The sequence below is a fragment of the Ciona robusta genome, chromosome 12, assembly GCF_009617815.1.
Source record: "Ciona robusta chromosome 12, ASM961781v2".
NCBI lineage: Eukaryota > Metazoa > Chordata > Ascidiacea > Phlebobranchia > Cionidae > Ciona > Ciona robusta.
In genome coordinates, this window is record NC_143246.1 from 581,272 (window position 1) to 604,040 (window position 22,769).

At 34.6% G+C, this 22,769-nt stretch overlaps 4 protein-coding genes and 1 long non-coding RNA gene across 6 annotated transcripts; 4 read left to right on the forward strand and 1 right to left on the reverse strand.

Moving 5' to 3' along the window:
• The first annotated feature begins 1,110 nt into the window (after positions 1 to 1,110).
• On the forward strand, positions 1,111 to 4,473 carry LOC149726077 (putative RNA-binding protein 19). The gene has a single exon (XM_089889519.1). The coding sequence runs from the start codon at positions 1,923 to 1,925 to the stop codon at positions 4,221 to 4,223; it is 2,301 nt and encodes a 766-aa protein (XP_089745645.1). The 5' UTR covers positions 1,111 to 1,922; the 3' UTR covers positions 4,224 to 4,473.
• Positions 4,474 to 4,491: 18 nt separating this feature from the next.
• Positions 4,492 to 13,224, forward strand: LOC149726078 (lon protease homolog 2, peroxisomal-like). The gene is made up of 16 exons (XM_089889518.1): positions 4,492 to 4,634; positions 5,194 to 5,304; positions 5,552 to 5,712; positions 6,171 to 6,404; positions 6,555 to 6,648; positions 6,887 to 7,048; positions 7,507 to 7,568; positions 7,930 to 8,051; positions 8,694 to 8,926; positions 9,916 to 10,053; positions 10,339 to 10,523; positions 10,924 to 11,157; positions 11,471 to 11,543; positions 11,807 to 12,058; positions 12,353 to 12,534; positions 12,878 to 13,224. Exons 1-16 carry the CDS (start codon positions 4,541 to 4,543, stop codon positions 13,097 to 13,099), a joined length of 2,559 nt encoding a protein of 852 aa, XP_089745644.1. The 5' UTR covers positions 4,492 to 4,540; the 3' UTR covers positions 13,100 to 13,224.
• Positions 13,225 to 13,577: 353 nt separating this feature from the next.
• LOC149726079 (kelch-like protein 12) lies at positions 13,578 to 19,879 on the forward strand. Its single transcript, XM_089889529.1, has 12 exons — positions 13,578 to 13,945; positions 14,339 to 14,459; positions 14,567 to 14,720; positions 14,776 to 14,993; positions 15,111 to 15,263; positions 15,477 to 15,564; positions 15,921 to 16,018; positions 16,335 to 16,515; positions 16,779 to 16,922; positions 17,547 to 17,705; positions 18,242 to 18,374; positions 19,120 to 19,879. Exons 1-12 carry the CDS (start codon positions 13,737 to 13,739, stop codon positions 19,238 to 19,240), a joined length of 1,779 nt encoding a protein of 592 aa, XP_089745655.1. The 5' UTR covers positions 13,578 to 13,736; the 3' UTR covers positions 19,241 to 19,879.
• On the reverse strand, positions 19,812 to 22,156 carry LOC149726080 (uncharacterized). Its single transcript, XR_016386170.1, has 2 exons — positions 22,019 to 22,156; positions 19,812 to 21,698 (listed from the first exon to the last, which is right to left on the reverse strand). It is a non-coding gene; the product is annotated as an uncharacterized LOC149726080 (long non-coding RNA).
• Positions 20,183 to 22,388, forward strand: LOC149726081 (lon protease homolog 2, peroxisomal-like). 2 transcript variants are annotated; one of them, XM_089889552.1, is made up of 5 exons: positions 20,183 to 20,315; positions 20,636 to 20,708; positions 20,972 to 21,223; positions 21,519 to 21,700; positions 22,045 to 22,388. In XM_089889552.1, exons 1-5 carry the CDS (start codon positions 20,232 to 20,234, stop codon positions 22,264 to 22,266), a joined length of 813 nt encoding a protein of 270 aa, XP_089745678.1. In that variant the 5' UTR covers positions 20,183 to 20,231; the 3' UTR covers positions 22,267 to 22,388. The 2 variants fall into 2 exon arrangements, with proteins under 2 accessions (XP_089745678.1, XP_089745680.1); XM_089889554.1 differs by lacking the exon at positions 20,183 to 20,315 and adding an exon at positions 20,417 to 20,524.
• The last annotated feature ends 381 nt before the right edge of the window (positions 22,389 to 22,769 follow it).

Here is a 22,769-nt window from a genome sequence, read left to right on the forward strand (position 1 = left end):
GCAAAGAGAAAGTGTAAAATATAAAACAAAGAAGCAAAAACAAAAATAAGATCAGTGTCGTAGTGATGCTAATAAACAAACACATACTTGAACAAAACAGATATATAAAATTAACAAATTCTTCCAAACGTGCCACATTTTTAACATTATGCTAACTATTTTTTATAATATGAATTCAATTTTAAGAATTACACAAATATATCCCTAACTAAACCAGAGTCTGTTTATATACGGACTCTGAACTAAACCATTAAAAATTCTTTAAATGTAAAAGCAACACTGAGTAAAATGACGTCATTTTTGCGCTAGCGAAATTCTGACAGAATTTTGTGTTTTCATTATAAAGCATGCGCTACGTTTGTGTGTGTGGTCAATCAATAGTTACGTATTGTTGTATTGGTATGTTCATGTTGTGAGTTCAAAACAAAAGCAAAGGTTACATGTGTCCGAGTGAAAAACACAATACGATCTGTTACAGATGTATTATGACCGAATTGGTTGCTGCTTCTGTATGCAGCATATTTAATATGAGGGTAATGTGCATGAGATGTTGCTTGTTTACCATAAATGAATGATAAATAAGTTACATTTATTGGTGCTAGTGAAGAATCTCCACCTTATTTGCTAACCCCTAGGCCCTAGATTAGTGGGTTAGGTGTTGATGGTTAGGGGGTTAGTGGTTATAGGGGTAAGGGGTTAGTGGTTATAGGGGTTAGGGGTTGGTGGTTAGCAAGGTAATCCTTTAGCTGGTGGCCACCTGAAATTTTCAAAATGTTCCTTAGGTCTTACTGATACCCACTGTATATTTTTTTTTTGAAAAAACTAGGGTCTTCGTGTCGAAAATTAACTTTAAAAATGCCCGAAAACATGCCTCGACACCGTAATTCGTCTGATTTGGGTAAGGTTAACAATTAATTACGTCACAATCGCGGTCTGTTACGTCACAATAGTGGTATATTACATAGTTTACAAGAGGGCATAGCCTTGTTTTTTCCCACTTTTTTAACGGAGGAATCAAACGTAACAATACGCATTCTATGACGTGTAATAAAAAGTCTGTAGATATTAAGATATATGCTTAAATATAAAATTATTACCGCTGCAAAACCTAAACTTTACATCTAACTCTTAACAGTAATTTTCCTCCAGATTGTTAAGTTGCTTAGAACAATGGCTTTCACATCTCATATTTCACGCGCAGTATTTGGTTCAATAGCATGTCGTGGTGCAGGAAGCCCGTTTACAGGTTTATGTTCAAACTTTCGCAATTTTCAAACAACAAATGACGAAAGCGAAGAATTGGTTGAACCAAAAGTTGCAGTGAGCCACCATGTTCACAAAGTTTGTTTGCTCGGTGAACTGAAATATGAACCACAAACAATTATATCTGAAGGAGAGGTTTGCGGCTACAGGTTTATAATTCAAACACAAACAAGAAGAAAAACAAGAGAGAACGTTCAATACACAAAGAATCTTCTCCATTCTGTGACTTGCTTTACACCATACATGTTTCCCATTCTAAATGATATGATGGTTAATGATACTGTGATGGTTGACGGGAATATTGACTATTTTTCGAAGAGTGAATTTGGACAAACAAATTACAAAATGATAGTTAGAGCGACAAATATTGTGCCAATTTCCAAATCTTCCTAAATTTTAAAATGTGTACAAAATGTGTCGAAAAATAAAACTTGTTTTTTCTACCAATTAAATGTTGAATAACAAACTGTTTAAAATATCATGTTTGGTGTACATTTCCAATAATAATAAAGTCCAAAATCATTAACCATTAAAACACTTTGTTGTTTAAACATTTCTTTGCACTTTGTTTTTAAAAATATTCTTGTGTTACAGATATAAGATACTACAAATAATTATCCCTGTATGGCAGCACTCTCTTGAACAGCAAAATATTCATCATGTCTCGACTCATAGTGAAGAATCTGCCAAGCAAAATCAATGAAGAAAAATTGAAAAAAGAATTTGAACCTTATGGGACAATTACTGATGTAAAACTAATGTTTAGTAAAAGTGGAAAGTTTCGTCGTTTTGCTTTCGTAGGATATCAATTCACTGAAAATGCTGATAAAGCAAAGTCAAAACTTGATAAAAGTCTTATCTTAAATCAGAAGATTTCTGTAGAAACGTGCAATGACTTTGGTGCGAATGATAAAGTAAAAGAAGCATTTCAACGATCGAAGAAAAATAAAACGGGAACAACTGCGGAAAAACAGAAGAAAAAAGAAGCGACTGATTTGGACTTTATTAAAGCGAACACTAACAGTCTGTTAAAAGACGATGATTCTGATGATGAAACTGAAACGCCAAAAATGGAAACTATGCAATTCTCAGTTAAAATGAGGGGGTGCCCTTTTAATATAAAAGAAAAGCAAATTCGGGAATTCTTTTTTCCTATTACAGTAAAAAGTCTGAATATTCAGAAAACTGATCATGGCAGTCGGACCGGTTTCGTTTACGTGCATTTTAAAACAGAAGAAGACCGAGAAGCCGCGCTGAAACACAATGGGGATTATATTAAAGGAAGATATATTGAACTGTTCAAACAACTTGCAGCCAAGCATCAAGGCAAGCAGGGACCTTATTATGAAAAGGCATGGATGAAGAAAGTTGCTGAAGGACACCAGGATTGTGAAACAGAAGATATTTCGGAGTCTGGTCGACTTTATGTTCGTAACCTGCCCTATACTGCTACCGAGGAGGATTTGGAAAATCATTTCAAAAGTTTTGGTCCGTTGTCTGAAGTCAGTATACCAGTTGACGACATGAGTAAAAAAAGTGTTGGTTTTGGGTTTATTACTTATATGATGCCAGAGCATGCTCTGAAAGCATTCAATTCATTAGACGGCACAGCTTTTCAAGGTAGGATGATTCACATTCTACCAGCCAAAGCAAAAGTTGAAAAGAGATCGAGTGAAAACCCATCTGATTTCAAGCAAGGGAAGCAAGCTGCATTAAAACAATCAAGCCAGAGTTCCCACAATTGGAATGCTTTGTTTATGGGGACGGATGCCGTTGTTGACGCTCTTGCTGAGAAATATAATGGAGATAAAAGTGAAATACTAACGTCCACCAAGCAACACACCGCTGCTGTGCGTGTAGCTCTTGGGGAAACCTTACTTGTGCAAGAAACCAGAGAATTTTTGCTCAAGAATGGAATTTCGTTGGATGCTTTCAGCCAGCCGAACGCAGAAAGAAGCAAAACTGTTATCATCGCTAAAAATTTACCTGTGGGTTCGACTTGCTCTGAGCTGCGTGAGATGTTCACTAAGTTTGCCGAACTTGGACGCGTTGTGCTTGCACCAGCGGGGGTAACTGCTGTTATAGAGTGTCTTAAACCTGCAGAGGCGAAACTGGCTTTTACGAAACTTGCGTACCGAAAATTTCACCACTCGCCGCTGTATTTAGAGTGGGCTCCAGTGGGAACATTTAAAACCAATTTTAAGGAGTTTGGTGGAGAAGCAGAAAGTACAGAAGTTAAAGAGGATTCTGAAGAAGTGGAAAATACTGAAGAAGATTTCACAATTTTTGTCAAAAATTTAAATTTTTCAACTGACGAAGAAAGTTTAAAAACTCATTTTTCCAGCTGCGGTGAACTAAAATCTTGTTTAATTAGCAGAAAAAAGACTTATAAAAGTAACGCTCTTCTTTCAATGGGTTATGGGTTTGTGTGTTATGCACGGAAAAAAGACGGACAAAAAGCCTTGAAAACTTTACAAGGCACAATGCTGGATGAGCACAAGTTAGAGTTAAAGATGTCTGAAAGAAAAACAAATTCAAACACTTCGGCAAAACGTAAATTTCAACTGGATAAAAAGCAAGCCTCGTCCAAAATTTTGGTTCGAAATGTTCCTTTCCAGGCAAACTCAGGAGAAATCGAAAGTTTATTCAAGTCCTTTGGAGAGTTAAAGTCAGTTCGAATGCCCAAGAAAGTTGGCAGTATCACTGCACAGGCTGGTAGTCATAGAGGGTTTGCTTTTGTGGATTTCCTAACAAAACAAGAAGCGAAAAAAGCGTTTGAAGCTTTGTGTCATTCCACTCATTTGTACGGAAGGAGATTGGTGCTGGAGTGGGCTGACGCAGAAGAAGACTCTGTAGAAGGACTACGAAAGAAAACTGCGACACATTTTCACGAAAATGTTAAGCGAAGAAAAGGCATGGATGATTTTGAAGAAGCTCTAAATTCTAAAATCGAGGACTAATTAGTAATTGTCTTCTCGTAATTGCTATTTCGTGATTTTATTATGGAATAAAACCTGCTGATTAAGTTCCAGTATACTGGTGTAGAAACTTGTTGAATGTTTGTGTCGTGCATGGTGTATTGGTAATCATTAACTTTGAGTTCGGTTAAACGAACTATGATGTTTATAGGGAGCTGCGTTAAACATCAACAGAACTAATAAATTACATTGGTTTACAAAACTTTATTAAAATGATGTTTTTTGGGAAAGAGTTAGATGGTGACTGTGTGGTTGGTAGGATATTATTATTCAAAGTCTGTTCTGAATTTTGAGTGAAAATGTCTTCAAGGAAAATGACTCTGCCTCCCAGGCTTCCACTGTTGTTGGTTGGAGACTGTGTGTTAATGCCTGGCTCTTCTAAGAGGATTAAAGGTAAGATATAAATAATATACTATGTATATACTGTTTAAATTGTATAGCAGTTCATTAATCATAAATTTTTAAGTCTTGAAATTAATGAATCAACTCACCTGTTAAATAATAAGTGACAACTTTTTAGTCTGCTGTAATTTCGTTGCAAATTTAAAAAGATATCCCCTATGTGAGTTTAATTAAAAAAAAGAGTTATTATACCACGCTGCAGTTAAAATATATGAACTATTTGGAAAATGAAACGTAGTGTTTAAATAAATGTAGCAGTTCTGTTAACCTGAAATTTGTGGGAGGTTTAGCTGATCCTGCGTAAAAAGTGACTGGAGTAACTTAGTCACATGTGTCAATAGATATTCTTCAATGCGGCTTAAAATGTAGGATTATAAGTAACATTACTGTGGTAATAACACAAAATGAGTGGAAATATCTATGTATTTAATTAGTCAAATGCAGATGGAAGTGACTGCATTATATAATAATTCAAATTATTCCATCATATATTTTAGTACTGCTAATGTGGTAGTTATTTTATATGTTGGTTAATGTTTATTGTGTCCAGTATCAACACCTCGAAACATGAGGTTGGTTAAAGAATATTTGTTACAAAGCGCTTCTCTTGGATCCACTATTATTGGGATAATTCCGGACACTTTGGACCCTCCTTCATCTGGTAATCGTTGATTTTATGTTTTAAATAAAAATACAGTGAAACAAAAATTGTTTTGATTCCTTTTATTACACTTAAACTCACTTACAAAAATCAAAACATTTTTTTTATGAAATTATGGAGTTTTATGAAGCCACCTTTTTATGTTAGAATCATCAGTTACATAATTGTGAATTGTTTTAATATAGAAGTAATATTGGATAAAGATCGAGATTAATATAAAGTTCAAGATATTATAATGTTTCCACAGATGAAATACCTGAGAATATTCATCGAACTGGTACAGCAGCCATCGTGGTTCAAGTTACTGGCACTAACTGGCCTAAACCTAACTACACAATGTTAGCACATGGTTTGTGCAGGTTTAATGTGGACCAGATCATAAGAGACACTCCATACATATCTGCTAAGGTTGGTGTGTTGGACTCTCTACTGCAAAAGTTCTTAAATAACTTCAATGCTATGAGCAGTATTTCTGGTGCCATGCCACAGTGGTTAAGGTACTTGCTTCTAAACCAGAGCTGACACAATTATGGGCACGTGTGTTGCGGGGCAAGACGTTTAAGTTCCTTGTTTCAACCCAGAAGTTTCTAAAAATAGGCCCAAAATAATAGTTGAAAACAAATGCATGAAAAAAAAATAACAACTGTTGTTCCCCCCACGCAAGGCGCATTCAATAATTTAACATTTATATTTGGGAATGGTTTAGGATTTCCGTGTTATAAGTAAAACGACTTTTCCGAATACACGAGGATAAAGTAAGTTACATTCATTCTTTTATATTTTCTTTTGTTAACTTGGTATAAGAAAGTTATAGTGAATGTCACAGCATTTTGTGTCAAGAATTTTACCTAAAGTATTTATTTTAGGTGTCGCAGATTGGTAAATGGCCATCGGAGCCCGATGACGCACGAGGTACCGATGGCGCGGTGTCCGAACTCGCGTCACAATTGCGCAAGGATGCCTTGGAACTTGTCGAGGCACTTGACATGTCGGTGCCGGTTGTCTCTCGATTGCGACAACTCCTTGACAGGTTACCAGACCATTCGCTACCCGATGTGTTGGCGGCAATTGTTCGATCATCAACACAAGAAAAACTGAAGGTTTGATTAGAATGAATATACCTATCTATAAGTTACCACGTATGTAACTTTGTGAGTGATTATTTTTTACTGTATAGTTCACAATATTAAGCTACCATTCTTGAAATACATTACCCACTTTGTAACAGACTACTCAATAAAAATTTTTAGATTCTTGATGCGATGGATTTAGAAGAAAGATTACGAAGAGCGATACCTTTGATTATGCGACAATTGGAAAGCATTAAGTTTATCAAAGGGAAAGGTAGATGGAACACAAAATTTCTTGCCCAAATTCCCCCCCCCCAAAAAAATACCTCAAATTGTTTGGAGTTTTTCAGTCAAGCAAGGCTAAATAAAATATCACAAAATCCATTATAATATCTACTCAGTTTTACTAGTTATCGCATTTATTTAAATTTGTAACTCGTTTTTAAAATATATGCACATTAACGCCTTATTTGAGTAAAAACGACTAAATTTTTAGTGTATTTTTTGTATAGATCCTGAGACCAAGAAACGCGATTCTGAATCTCGGACTCTCAATGATGATGTTCAGGATGTTATTATCATCAGAGGAGCGGATGGGAGGAAGAAAGATGGTGAGAGGAAGTTCAGGATCACTCCCATCCAGAGAGATGGGAAGATGGGGGATGATGATGAAGGTGATCCTCTTTAATTGATGATAACGATGTAACTTTTTTATACAAGCGTGGCCGGCAACTCTAAGGAGCTATAACACGGTCTGTTTCATACACCTCGTGCCTGCTTAAGAGTTACCATGTATGTAGCTTATTTATCCTCGCATGGCGAAGGCAACGGCAGTCATTATAACACAGGTGTTCTGTTTTATACACTTTGTGCCTGCTTACGAGTTACCACCTATGTAACTTTGTGGGTGAATATTTGGTGGGGGGATTTTTCAATTTTTAATGTAACCCATAATGCACCAATGAGTTTGGGCAGTTGACAACAATTGTCTTGCTCTAGTCCATACATGCCCATAACGGTGGCAGTATTGAGCCCAGACCTATAACCTCTGAGACTTGCCAACCACTGTGCCAATGGGACCTCATGGTAAAGTATAAACTTCCGAACTATCTAAGATGTTTATCTTATACAGATGAACTGCAACTTCTAGACAAGAAAATTGATTCAGTTGGTTTATCACAAGATGCTCTTAAAGTGAGGACAATTTATTTTTTAAGCTCAAGTTTCTAAATGAGCCGTTCATAAGTTTAAGTTTCTAATTTTGTTTTTTTTTCATGAAAGTTTAAGTTTTTGGGTGTAAGTTTTTATCATTATAACATGATGACAGCATCAATTATTCTACCAATTCAAAACCGACAAAATGAAGTTGATTTATGGCAGTTAATTAAAGTTCCAGTGGATTGCCGCTGCCTCTATTTCATTAAGGGTGAGGTCATACAACAAGGCAAGCCATGGAACCTGAGATTTAGGCCAGAGTTGCCGCCTAACACCCAGGGATACACTGGTCACATTTTCACAATATGACTTAACATAAAATGTTATCCTTTAAACACAGGTGGCAAAAAGAGAATTAAAAAGGTTAAGAAAACTCCCAACAGCTATGCCAGAACACGCATTAACTCGCAGCTACGTTGAGCTACTTGCAGATTTGCCGTGGAACTCTAGCAGTAACGACAAGTAATTAAAAAATATGTCTGTTTAGAAATTTTAACTGGAAACAAGTTCTTTAAAATATGCTATGGACAAAATAAGTATGGTTTAAGATACTTTCTTGTTCGCTTGATTTATAATGTGTGAAAATTCATTAGGCATCTAATAAATAAGGTCGGCGCCGTGGCGTAGTGGTTAGCGCGCCTGCCTGTAGCGCAGAGGTAATGGGTTCAAGGCTCGTCACTGCTATCATTGTGGGCGTATGTGTCCTTGGGCAAGACACTTAACGGCAATTGCTCCAACCCAGTGGTCACTAATGGGTTGTCCAAATTAACAGCAATATATAAAAAAAATTAAAAAAATCCCCAAAAAATAATTACCCACAAAGTAATATACGTGGTAACTCGTAAGCTGGCACGAGGTGTTAAACCCGTGTTATAACGACTGTCGTTTTCCGGCCACGCGAGGATAAAGTAAGTTACATTCAAATAAATTTGTTTAAATTTACAATTCAGTTTATCTTAATTCAGTAATTTAAAGTTCTTTAAGATTAATAAAAATTGATTATCTTTATACAGTAGGTCCTAATTTCACCCTTTGTTGGCAGTGGGTGGGCGGCAATTGCGGTCGGCATGGATCTTATGCCTAAAAATTAATTATCTTTTTCAGACTGGATTTAAACCAAGCAAAGTTGGATTTGGACGTCGACCATTATTCAATGGATAAACTAAAACGCAGAGTGCTGGAATATTTAGCTGTGCGGCAATTACAGTCAAATAAATCGAAACAGAACGTCAAAGGGCCGATCCTATGTTTTGTTGGACCTCCAGGTGTCGGAAAAACCAGTGTTGGTCGCTCGATTGCTAAAACTTTGGGTCGGAAGTTTCACCGAATATCACTTGGTTTGTTTTTTTTGTGAATCGTCTTTTTGAAATATGTTTTCATTAAAAAAAGTTTTATGATTTTTTTTTTCATTTTTTACTTTTTTCCAGAAGTGTAACTTTTATTGAGTTAAACCAAGTCAAATTAAACTTTCAGGTAAATTGGTTTGATATGTTTGTTGTTTAAACAAGTCTATTATATATCTCCAGCCCTTTAATTTTCAGGCATACATTAGGAAAATTTCACCCAAGAGTTGAATATAATACAGAATAACTCGTAAGAGGGCACGAGGTGTATGAAACAGAACACCCGTGTTATAACGACTGTCGTTGCCCTGCCATGCGAGGATAAATACGCTACATACGTGGTAACTTGTAAGCGGCACGAGGTGTATGAAACAGAACACCTGTGTTATAACTACTTTCGTTGCCCCGCCATGCGAGGATAAATAAGCTACATACGTGGTAACTTGTAAGCGGCACGAGGTGTATGAAACAGAACACCCATGTTATAACGACTGTTGTTGCCCCGCCATGCAAGGATATATAAGCTACATACGTGGTAACTTGTAAGCGGCACGAGGTGTATGAAACAGAACACCCGTGTATGAAACAGAACACCTGTGTTATAACGACTTTTGTTGCCCCGCCATGCGAGGATAAATAAGCTACATACGTGGTAACTTGTAAGCGGCACGAGGTGTATGAAACAGAACACTCATGTTATAACGACTGTTGTTGCCCCGCCATGCAAGGATAAATAAGTTACATACGTGGTAACTTGTAAGCGGCACGAGGTGTATGAAACAGAACACCTGTGTTATAACGACTGTCGTTGATGCGTCACGCGAGAATAAATAAGTTACATGCATGGTAACTTGTAAGCGGGCACCAGGTGTATAAAACAGAACACCCGTGTTATAACGACTGTCGTTGACGAGTCACGCGAGAATAAATAAGTTACATTCAATCAATCATTTATTTATTTTATCACTACTTTTCCCCACAAGGTGGAGTGTGTGACCAATCTGACATTCGCGGCCACAGAAGAACTTACGTAGGAAGCATGCCAGGGAGGATCATAAATGGATTGAAAACTGTTGGAGTCAACAACCCTGTGTTTCTACTTGATGAAGTGGATAAGTTAGGTGAGATATGTGAACTTAAACCCAGTGGTCACTTATAGGTTTCCCAAATTTTAAGTTGCATAGATGGCTGAAAAGTGAGCATGAGGTGTATGAAGCCACCACACATGGTGTGCAACATGACAGCCATATGGCTGGAAGTTGCTTCACCATGTGAGGATAACATGATAATGACGACAGATAAATAAGTTACATCCATTATATCTGTTAAAATGCTAATTGTCGAACTCCTATAAGTGAATATATTAATTGAATGTTAAAACACCCATGTTACAACCCTGTTTGCAGGTAAAGGACTACAAGGTGACCCAGGAGCGGCTTTACTAGAAGTTTTAGACCCCGAACAAAATCATACGTTTGTTGATCATTATTTAAACGTTCCTTTCGATTTGTCATCTGTTCTATTTATAGCAACAGCAAACTCTATAACTGGAATACCAACTGCACTGCTGGATAGAATGGAAGTTATTGAGGTAAAAACTACTTCCTTGGTTATTCATTATATTAGGAGAGGTTACGGGTTCAAGGCTCGTCGTTGCTACCAACATTGGCATATGTGTTTTTGGGCAAGATACTTAACGGCAATTGCTTTAACCCATAAGCCACTAAAAACATGTGGTAACTCATAAGCGGGAATGAATCAGAACATCCAAGTTGATTTGTTTATTGACCAAAAATGTTTTTAAGTGTTAGGCTTAACATGCAGAAACTTTGTTTATTTTGAGAAATTATTTAACTATGGCCAGGTGGAAGCCTGTGGTAGGTTAATGTTATTTCACTTTGACATTTGAAATGCAAAACCCCACACTTTAAGTTTCAAAAATCAAGTGCATTTTAGATGTTTAAAAACTTTGTAACAAATCCCTCATCTAGGTTCCTGGATATACACAAGAAGAGAAAATGATGATTGCGAGAAGACATCTTCTTCCTAAGCAGCTCAGAGCACATGGACTGCCCGCATCCAATGATGAGGATCTTGCATCCAACATCTGCATCACTCTCACAGATGATGCACTGAGGAACGTGATTGCTCTTTACACGAGGGAGGCGGGAGTCCGGGATCTTGATCGGAAGTTGACAGGAATCTGCAGATCAATCGCTCTCACTGTCAGTTTTCATTTACTCACATTTCACAGAAATAGCATTAGTTGACTGGTTTTAGTGATTTTTGATCATAGGGTTCCATGTTCGAAAGCTCAATGTTTGCCATTCAGTAATCGGTAATTCCTCCAACTCACTTGTCTGTGTTTAGAAAGTGGTTTTCTAATGGATTGCACGATTTGGTCGTCATGCGCAGTATAGACTTTAAGGTTGATTGCCAAATAAAGTGTCCTAAAATAAAAATCTAATTTGTGAAACGAGAATTATACATTCTTCGATACATGCTTATATTTATACATTCTTTGTCCTTATATTTCAGGTTGCAAACCATGATACGAAAAACAACAAGGTGGAAATAACAATTGATGAAGCTGAGCTTAAAGATATACTCGGTAATTCTTTCACCTATTTTGTAATCATTTGTTTTCCAAGCAAACAATACAAAAACAGTAACTAACGAAAATTGAGGCTGCATGTGTTATTGTCCTCATTCTGACACTGCACCAGTGGTAATATGATAGCTTTTAATACTAATGTATTTAGCAGCTGAAATGTATTAATTAGTGAGTGTATTTACAGCAATTGCGAATTTACTTATTGGAAAGGTAATTTACAGTTTTGAGCTAAAACCACTAAATCTCGTTCAACTATTCAGGTCCTCAAAGATTCGATCGAGAATCGGCGCAAATACTGACAAGACCGGGTGTGGCTGCTGGGTTAGCTTGGACACAAACAGGGGGTGAAATACTTTACGTTGAGGCGAGTCGTATGGCTTCTTGTGAAGGGGGTGAGGCAGGAGGTCACATGACACTCACTGGCCAATTAGGAGACGTTATGAAGGAATCAGCTCAACTTGCAGTCAGCTGGTTGAGAAGTAATGCTCAAATACTTGGGTTTGATAATGGAGGTATTCGTTTACTACTTTAACACATATTTCTCTGTTTTCTATCAATGGTATTATGGCTGGTTTTTAAATGGAAACTTAAAGTCTGTGTTATGTCAATGCTGTGGTAGTTTGTTGTATAATGGTAACAGTAGAAGTTGGTGGCATTTGTCACTGGAAATGTAAACGATGCCGTACTCTGCCACATAACTTTGTAAACATTTATAATCGGTGGCATTTGCCACAAACTTTCCAGGTGATATTTGACAGATTCATATTTTCATTTTCAAAACCAAACAAACAAATGTTTGAAACCAGGCAGAAGCATAATGTGTGGCACAGATATTCATTTACACTTTCCTGCTGGTGCTGTTGGCAAAGACGGTCCCTCAGCTGGGGTCACCATAGTTACGGCTCTTGTTTCATTATTTACCGGCAAACTCGTCAGATCTGACCTTGCAATGACGGGGGAAATTACTTTGAGGGGTCTTGTCTTACCTGTGAGTGGATTTATTATTTAGCAATGTAATATGTCATACAGTAATAAATTTTGTTACCCTGATTCTGATCTGGTGCTCATAGAGTAATATCAGAAACTACTTTTAAAATATAAAATAAACCGTTTGTAAAAATCCCATGTTCAAAGCTTTATGATGCTGGTACCATTTTGGTAAATTTGCAATAGATAATAAATCGCTAACAAAAGTAAGTGAACATGAGGTGTATGAAGCCACCACACATGGTGTGCAACATGACAGCCATATGGCTAGAAGCTGCTTCACCATGTGAGGATAACTAAGTGATGATAATGAATTACTTTATTGAGCAAATTATCTTCCTTAGGTCGGAGGAATAAAAGAAAAAGTCCTCGCTGCTCATCGAGCAGGGATGAGGAGAGTAGTTCTTCCTCGGAGGAATGAACCGGATGTGAGAGCAGATCTTCCAGCGGAGGTGCTGAAGAGCATGAGCATCAGTTTCGTGGATTGTTTAGAAGATGTTTTATCGGAAGCATTTGATGATGGAGAGATTTTTGGAAACGATAAAATTCCCAGCAGCAAACTGTGACAGGAATGTGTGAACAAATATAAAATCGCAACACTAATTATTTATTTTAGTTTTCGCACCGTTTATGCAAATATAATTGTACTGCAATAATAAATTCAATTTTAAATAAAAACATTTTCGTGTAATATGTTGGTTTGGCCATTTTTAAATTCAACAAATCGGGTAAAATATAAATTAAAGTTGAATTGTAATGTTGAACTAACATTCGTGATATTTGCTCAGTTTAGTCAACTAGTTCGGCGAACACTTTATAAAAACATTTCAATTCATTAAAAAACATTTCAATTATTACGTCATAATCAACTCGGAAGCGCTCGAGCTGCCACAAGTAGCGTTTCTGGTAATTCCCCTGATATTATTTGGAAAGGGGAACTTCTTGTACCAACGAATGTTGGTCGTTACTGGATGTGTTGTGCACAACGTATTATAAGGAGGCTACACGAATCACAGTTATGAAAGCTTATATACAATAATACATGTATCAGCTCATAAAGACAAAAACACACTTATTTAGACAATAATACCAGAGCTTATAAATAATACAAGATAGGCTACATATAAAATACTTGCAGCTATCAACATAGAGGCAAGCCATTGTTTCTTCAAACACAGTTTGTAAGACAGTGAAGGAATTTGCATGTTAATTTATAAACAAATTAATTTTTTTGTTCCTTCTTTGTGTGTTTATAGTCTTATGCTTTCAAACTGCGGTGTATTTTCACCATTAAACCTGCTTTTATATGCTAACCTCTACAATCTACATAAACATAAAATGGCTACAAATGATGAACACGTGATACAATACAAAGGCGATCATGAAGGACGTGTACTTACAAAGTTAAACAGGTTACAATTTATATAAATTTTCCTCTTACTTAACATTTAAAATAAACACATTATTACCGCAATCTACCAGGAAAAATGATTTCGCCAGAGTATTAACCAAAAATTGGTGGTCCATTTAGTTATAAGTCACTTTATGTTGTGAAAAGTTAAAGCCTCGCACATCTTAAATGTAGACCTGGGTATATATGTTTCATTGTAATCATCGTTCCACTGTTATCTGGTTGATCTGCATGTTATCAAATGGAACATGTTACTGTCATTGGACCAAATTTAATGAAACTTTTCAAACAGTTATTCAGCAAGTCTTGTATGTACAGACTGATTAGATCTGCTTTGCATATTTAGCATTTCTACTTCATTGTTTAAAGTATGTTACAACAAAATAATATTCAGGTTACGTAAAAGAAAAGTGTTTACTGATGTCACATTCAAATTAGAAGATGGAGAAGTTTCAGCTCAGAAAAGTATTCTTGCTGGATATTCTGATTATTATGAAAAAATGTTCTCATCTGGGGTAATGTATTAAATGTGTTAAGGTTTACCAGTTCTTCATGAATTCAACATACACATTTGTGTGCAAAATAAAATATATGGTTTAATATCCTGTTAATTTGGTTTCAGTTCAAGGAAGGTTTTAATGGAGATATTGAAGTAAAGGGGATGAAGGCTTCAATATTAGATTTGTTGTTCACTTTCATTTACTTACAAGTGATCGATATAAGCGATAAAACTGTTTGCCAACTTTATGAGGCTTCAGATTACTTGCAGTTTAATGGTAATATCTGTATTTATCAATGTGTTTTCAATTCTTATTAAACATATGTTTCTAGATGTAAAAAAACATTGTGTTAGCTTCTTCAATGATGCACTTGCTGTTGGAAACTGTTTAAGTTTCCGTTCCTTTGCACAAAGATACCAGCTTCTGGAGTTGGTGGAAAAATGTGACAAATTCATCGTTGACAACTTAGAGTTGGTTTCCAAAGAATTAAAATTCATGGAATTATCCGTAGATGAAGCTGAAGCTCTGATTGCATTGAAACAACAACAGGTTTAAATTTAAATCCTTAATATTGGTTCCCTTAAAAGTTTAATCTTGTTTAAAATTGTTGACCTTAACTTTTTAGTTATCGTTTTGTGTAACATACTTTTTTTCTCTAATTTTCAGGATTCTTGCCAAGATTCGATTTTCAGGACCATCTTGAATTGGATCAAACACGACTTTAAACAACGTCAACAATTCATTGAACGATTGTTTCAACTGATTGATATTAAGAAACTATCAACTGCGTTCCTTGAAGAAGTTGTTGAAAAATCTGAGGTTTGTTGATTGGTGTTCGTAAATATAAAGTAACAACAAACAGTAAACTGTATGATGTTAAAACACTGTTCCATGATAGATACTTTTGCTTAATAGTATAATTTATTCATGTTTTAAATAAATAACAATCAAAATTAACATGCTTTTTAAAATTAGTTTTATCTTTACTAAGTTACGTTTGTCACAAACTATTTACATTTTTATTTGATTCAGAAATGGATTAAAAGAACAGATTATTTTCTTGATATTCTCACCCCAGAATATATCACTCGTCTTAAATTAAATCCAGTTCAAGCACCAGGTGGAATAAAATAAATATTTTTATTGTTACCTAATTTACAAACTTCAACAAAGTGTAATTACAAAGTTTAAAATATTTTTTTGCTTTGTTGTGTTTAGTCTGTGATTACGATGTTTAATTATTATTTCATTTCGCTCAGATGCGAATGTTATGGCTTTATTAGGTTTATTATAAAATTAAAATTATGAAATAAAACTTGTATATATTTTACAAATATGTATGAAATATGCAGATGGTTTATTTTGTATCTAAAATAATTTTATGTTTTTAATATTTACTCTAAACATCTGACTGTGGTGACATTTTAAATATGCGTGACATTATTACATCATAATGTTACTTTTACTTCAATATAGAAGCAACATTTGAGTTCATGATTGTGGGTGGTTGTCATGAACCAAAGAAACTTGTTCAAATTTATGATGTTGTCGGGAAACATTTGAGAGAAACAACGGTCGGTTATTTAAGTGTTTCATATTGTGTATTACCCCACCTAGTGATAAAGATTATTACACTTTGGATTATTATGTTGATTAAATATCTTGGTTATAGGCATGAATGGTAGCCCCTTTACCACCGTCGTCATAGTGATGGAGAATAGGTTTGTCCAACCTTTAATAAAAGGATATAATTGTTTAACTGCCACCAACTAATTCATTGCTTTGTTTGCAATGTAAAATATGGATATTGTTTAGTTTTTCATTGAAACTCATGCTATTTGAACTAATAAATTTTCAAACTAATTTTAAAATATTGAAGTTTATCCACAGTCAACCTTGTATGAAAGGTGGGGTTCAACCAGTGTGAAGATAAACAACCATGTTTATACGGCTGGTGATGTTGGATCCAACTTTGTCGAATGTTTGAATTTAAACCACGTTGATGGTGATTGGAACGAGGTGGCATCTATGAAGGAACAACGATGGCGTGCAGCATCTGCTGTGTTGAATGGTTGGTTCCTTATTATGCTTAACAATATATTGGTGGATTATTATTTCAGAAAAAATGTTTAGATTTATTATTAACCCCTGCTATTGTTAACAGTATATTGGGATGGGCTAATTTACTTACTGGCTTAAGTTTGAACTAAATTTATATTCGTTACCAAATTTATAGAATATTTTTATTTTTTTCCTATTAGTAAAGAATATTAAATATTATGATGTTATAACCATTAACTAATTATTTTTAAACTAAAGCAAATTTCGTTCCAGATCAAATGTGTGTAGCAGGAGGAAGGGATGGTAGTTGTAATAAATTATCATCAGTTGAATTATACAATCCAGTGGTGAACACATGGACAAACATTCCTCCAATGAAAACTGAACGATGTCAACATGCTCTTGTTTGTTATAATGGTTGGTATAATAAATATAAATGTAATGATAAAGTGGGCTGAATATGAACAGTAGCATGTGCACAATGATTCTCAATCTTATGAAAAAGTAAGCGACTTAAAAGGACATAGATCACAGTAACCCATCAAACAATTTGATTTGTTTACTTTTGTTATATTTACAAAATTAAAATTATCCGTACACAGAAAATCTTCCACACTTCATATAACAATGAAGTTTGCTTCTTCGGAAACTGAACATGCTTGTTATTATATTTAAATATTTTACTCTGGTTGTTACTTTAGGGTTAAATAGACGCATCATGATTTTCAATGTTTTTTTTATTAATATGTAAAGTTTTTTAAGTTTCATGCAATCTGTTATAATGATTAAACACTTTACATGTATTTCGATAACGCATGTATATTCCAATATACAATTAGTGGATCCTCCTTGACACTGTTCACTGTGAACCATTGTCTCACTATGTATTAGATCAAACTGGTTTATTTAATATAATTTATCCTTATTCTATAAAGTTCATTAGAAACACTTTACATCGTTTAATAAAAATTAGAAATATTGTTAATCTTTAGTTTGATTGTGATCAAATATTTAATGATTTCAAACATAATTCATGTACAGGTCGCTTGTACACGTTTGGTGGAGGTAATGGTTTAAATCCTTTAAATTCAATTGAAAGTTTTGATCCAAGAGAAGGGAAATGGGAATCACTAAAACCAATGAATGAGAAAAGACCTTCATTGTGTGGTGTTGTTTACATTGATGAGATTTACGCCATTGGTTTGTTGTTTATTCTATATATAAACAATAACTTAATTCAATATGTTTTGTTAAATTTTCTAAATTTACAGATTTTATAGCAATATTTTATTATTATAACACAGGTATTGAAGTTATGCCATACTGGGTATTTTTTGATTTATTTATGTTTAATATTTCAGTTTTAATGTATGTTATTTCATAACAATATATGTTACATTATCTTTAAAAGAGGGATTAAAATATTTTTCAAAAAAAACACTAAAGAATTATTTAGAATGTTTTTGCCGCCTAAAAATATAAAACATGGCTTGATGACATAGTGGACATTTTTCTCCCAATTTTGACTTAATTGTGAGGAATGACTTGATTGTGAGGAATGACTTGATTTTTTTATTTTTTTGACTTGATTGTGAGTAATTTGTTTTACATTTTTAATTTAACTGAACACCATAAACAATAAAATAACATTTAACGCATATAGTATTCTATTATTATATTAGAAAGCTGTTTTCTTTATAATCATCACTCTATACGTTTATACAATGTTTATTAAGGTGGTGAGGGATTAAAAAGCGTAGAGCGGTATAACATACGAACCAACACTTGGACCAATGTTAGCAGCTTGAACCACAAACGAGATGGTTCTTGTGCTTGTGTTGTGAATGGGAAGATATACGTCATTGGAGGGTAAGTGGTCATGTTCATGAAGTTGTTAATAGGAGACAGTAGAGAAACTTGTCTTTCAAAACTTTACATATTTTTAACTTGTTATTATTGTATTACCAGTACTATGTATTTTGCTTTTTTGTATGTAGGAATTTACTTAAAATAAAATCTGTTTGTTGTATGCTGTGTTGCATTAGAGGTATTCGTATTAACTATCATGCTAATACAGCATGTGCATACAGTTAATAGCAATACAGCATGTGCATCCCATTTTATACGATCTCCCCACAGCAATGCTTAGCCTCTTATTATGCCCCAACATCAGTCCATGGTCCGATAACAGTCTGTAATACATTTCTTATTCAACTACACAATGTTGTTGGGACAATTGATTTATTTTAATTTTAATAATAATTATTTGAATGTTTACTGTCTCTATATTCTCCTTTAAAATTTATATAAATGAGAAAAACAGCATAAATTGCTCTGATGCATTTTCAAACATTAATGAGCTTCGCTTGTTTGGTGCATTTCTTTCAACCATTACCTGGCCATCTCATGGGAAATATTGATAACATTAATCTGGTTCAAATTACAAATAGATTAGCTTTCATTTAAAATAAATAGAACCAGTGAATTGGAAGACATTCTATTGCTGGCTTGTATAAACCAAGTGATTAGTAATGTTTGAATGAATGTGGTTTAATTAAAGTAGTTAAATAACACCAGCCCTTCTCATCTAATAATATTAATTATCTTGTGTTAGTTTTTGTTGGGATGGTGCTGCATCAAAATCAATTGAGGCTTATGATGCAACAATCAATGAATGGAAGATTGAAACCAACATGGAGACACCAAGATCTCATGCATCAGTTGTAGCTTTGTAAACAATGAAAATCTTCAACAAAACTGTTTGTGTATTTCATGATTTGTTTTGATAAATATTCCATCAATAGTTTTGTAAACAACATGAGCCACTGTTCACATTGCAGAAATACTTTAAACCTTTGAATTTAGGTTTATAACAATTTATTATTGAATTCTTTAACAGGCAGTGTAATTTATTCATGTAAGTTCAGAATATTAAAAATAAAGTCAGATATTTTATTTAAATTAACCATATTAGTTACACCGTATAGACTATATTTTAAATTTCAGTTTTATAACCAGAGATTCCATACTGTTCTTGTTTTATAACTATATCTGTTCTTATTTCTAAAAATGTCCTGATTTGTAACTAACGTTTGTATTTTGCAAAATTTTTAATAAAGCAACAATAAGTGTAAATGCAACTTGTTTTAGTTTATTTATGTAACTCCGAATAGCGCCTCAAACTAATTGCTTTTGAATTTACAATTAAATATATTCGAAATATTTACCAACATTTTTAAACTTTTATGAAAATATTATAATCAGTAATCATGTGTTGCGTACAAAGTTATTTCACATTAATTTACATTATCTTTGATTAAATATTGTTTTTACGATTTTGACGTCAGATTTAAATAAACTACAAGCAAACACCAGAGTCGAATAAAGATTTAGAGTTATAATCAAAACAAAGTATTGACGTTACAGACATCATACACAAACCTTTAAAATGTGACTGTAACTTATTTGTTTTAACATAAATATTTCAACAGAACTTGCTGCAAATTTTGCCATTAATAATATTTTCTGTAACTCAGATTTTTCAGGAAAATTTATCTTTTGGAAAAGCTGACAAAACGTCTAAGTTCCTGATTTTAGGAAGAAGAAATAATATTTACAAGGAATCTTTTTCCTAAGCAGCTCAGAGCACATGGATTGCCCGCATCCAATGATGAGGATCTTGCATCCAACATCTGCATCACTCTCACAGATGATGCATTGAGGAACATGATTGCTCTTTACACGAGGGAGGCGGGAGTCCGGGATCTTGATCGGAAGTTGGCAGGAATCTGCAGATCAATCGCTCTCACTGTCAGTTTTCATTTACTCACATTTCATAGAAATAGCATTAGTTGACTGGTTTTAGTGATTTTTGATCATAGGGTTCCATGTTCGAAAGCTCAATGTTTGCCATTCAGTAATCGGTAATTCCTCCAACTCACTGGTCTGTGTTTAGAAAGTGGTCTCTAATGGATTGCACGATTTGGTCGTCACAAGTCACGCGCAGTATAGACTTTAAGGTTGATTGCCAAATAAAGTGTCATAAAATAAAATTCAAATTTGCTAAAAAGAGAATTATACATTCTTTGATGCATGCTTATATTTATACATTCTTTGTTCTTATATTTCAGGTTGCAAACCATGATACGAAAAACAACAAGGTTGAAATAACAATTGATGAAGCTGAGCTTAAAGATATAGTCGGTAATTTTTTCACCTATTTTGTAATTATTTGTTTTCCAAGCAAACAATATAAAAACAGCAACAAACGAAAATTGAGGCTGCATGTGTTATTGTCCTCATTCTGACACTGCACCAGTGGTAATATGATAGCTTTTAATACTAATGTATTTAGCAGCTGAAATGTATTAATTAGTGAGTGTATTTACAGAAATTGCGAAATAACTTATTGGAAAGGTAATTTACAGTTTTGAGCTAAAACCACTAAATCTCGTTTAACTATTCAGGTCCTCAAAGATTCGATCGAGAATCGGCGCAAATACTGACACGATCGGGTGTGGCTTCTGGGTTAGCTTGGACACAAACAGGGGGTGAAATACTTTATGTTGAGGCGAGTCGTATGGCTTCTGTTGAAGGGGGTGAGGCAGGAGGTCACATGACACTCACTGGCCAATTAGGAGACGTTATGAAGGAATCAGCTCAACTTGCAGTCAGCTGGTTGAGAAGTAATGCTCAAATACTTGGGATTGATAATGGAGGTATTCGTTTACTACTTTAACACATATTTCTCTGTTTTCTATCAATGGTATTATGGCTGGTTTCTAAATGGAAACTTAAAGTCTGTGTTATGTCAATGCTGTGGTAGTTTGTTGTATAATGGTAACAGTAGAAGTTGGTGGCATTTGTCACTGGAAATGTAAACGATGCCGTACTCTACCACATAACTTTTGTAAACATTTATAATCGGTGGCATTTGCCACAAACTTTCCAGGTGATATTTGACAGATTCATATTTTCATTTTCAAAACCAAACAAACAAATGTTTGAAACCAGGCAGAAGCATAATGTGTGGCACAGATATTCATTTACACTTTCCTGCTGGTGCTGTTGGCAAAGACGGTCCCTCAGCTGGGGTCACCATAGTTACGGCTCTTGTTTCATTATTTACCGGCAAACTCGTCAGATCTGACCTTGCAATGACGGGGGAAATTACTTTGAGGGGTCTTGTCTTACCTGTGAGTGGATTTATTACTTAGCAATGTAATATGTCATACAGTAATAAATTTTGTTACCCTGATCCTGATCTGGTGCTCATAGAGTAATATAAGAAACTACTTTTAAAATATAAAATAAACTGTTTGTAAAAAATCCCATGTTCAAAGCTTTATGATGCTGGTACCAATTTGGTAAATTTGCAACAGATAATAAATCGCTAACAAAAGTAAGTGAACATGAGGTGTATGAAGCCACCACACATGGTGTGCACCATGACAGCCATATGGCTAGAAGTTGCTTCACTATGTGAGGATAACTAAGTGATGATAATGAATTACTTTATTGAGCAAATTATCTTCCTTAGGTCGGAGGAATAAAAGAAAAAGTCCTCGCTGCTCATCGAGCAGGGATGAGGAGAGTAGTTCTTCCTCGGAGGAATGAACCGGATGCGAGAGCAGATCTTCCAGCGGAGGTGCTAAAGAGCATGAGCATCAGATTCGTGGATTGTTTAGAAGATGTTTTATCGGAAGCATTTGATGATGAAGAGATTTTTGGAAACGATAAAATTCCCAGCAGCAAACTGTGACAGGAATGTGTGAACAGAATTAAACAAATATAAAATCGCAACACTAATTATTTATTTTAGTTTTCGCATCGTTTATGCAAATATAATTGTACTGCAATAATAAATTCAATTTTAAATAAAAACATTTTCGTGTATTATGTTGGTTTGGCCATTTTTAAATTCAACAAATCGGGTAAAATATAAATTAAAGTTGAATTGTAATGTTGAACTAACATTCGTGATATTTGCTCAGTTTAGTCAACTAGTTCGGCGAACACTTTATAAAAACATTTCAATTCATTAAAAACATTTCAATTATTACGTCATAATCAACTCGGAAGCGCTCGAGCTGCCACAAGTAGCGTTTCTGGTAATTCCCCTGATATTATTTGGAAAGAGGAACTTCTTGTACCAACGAATGTTGGTCGTTACTGGGTGTGTTGTGCACAACGTATTATAAGGAGGCTACACGAATCACAGTTATGAAAGCTTATATACAATAATACATGTATCAGCTCTTAAAG

Excerpts from the sequence above, each read along its gene's own strand:
- LOC149726077 (XM_089889519.1), top strand. The coding sequence starts at position 1,923 with ATGTCTCGACTCATAGTGAAGAATCTGCCAAGCAAAATCAATGAAGAA.
- LOC149726078 (XM_089889518.1), top strand. The coding sequence starts at position 4,541 with ATGTCTTCAAGGAAAATGACTCTGCCTCCCAGGCTTCCACTGTTGTTG. Across the intron at positions 8,052-8,693 it reads AACTCTAGCAGTAACGACAA|ACTGGATTTAAACCAAGCAA; the intron begins GTAATTAAAAAA and ends TATCTTTTTCAG. Across the intron at positions 11,544-11,806 it reads TGAGCTTAAAGATATACTCG|GTCCTCAAAGATTCGATCGA; the intron begins GTAATTCTTTCA and ends TCAACTATTCAG.
- LOC149726079 (XM_089889529.1), top strand. The coding sequence starts at position 13,737 with ATGTTAATTTATAAACAAATTAATTTTTTTGTTCCTTCTTTGTGTGTT. Across the intron at positions 14,721-14,775 it reads AGATTACTTGCAGTTTAATG|ATGTAAAAAAACATTGTGTT; the intron begins GTAATATCTGTA and ends ATATGTTTCTAG. Across the intron at positions 17,706-18,241 it reads TGATGAGATTTACGCCATTG|GTGGTGAGGGATTAAAAAGC; the intron begins GTTTGTTGTTTA and ends ATGTTTATTAAG.
- LOC149726081 (XM_089889552.1), top strand. The coding sequence starts at position 20,232 with ATGATTGCTCTTTACACGAGGGAGGCGGGAGTCCGGGATCTTGATCGG. Across the intron at positions 20,316-20,635 it reads GCAGATCAATCGCTCTCACT|GTTGCAAACCATGATACGAA; the intron begins GTCAGTTTTCAT and ends CTTATATTTCAG. Across the intron at positions 21,701-22,044 it reads TGAGGGGTCTTGTCTTACCT|GTCGGAGGAATAAAAGAAAA; the intron begins GTGAGTGGATTT and ends TATCTTCCTTAG.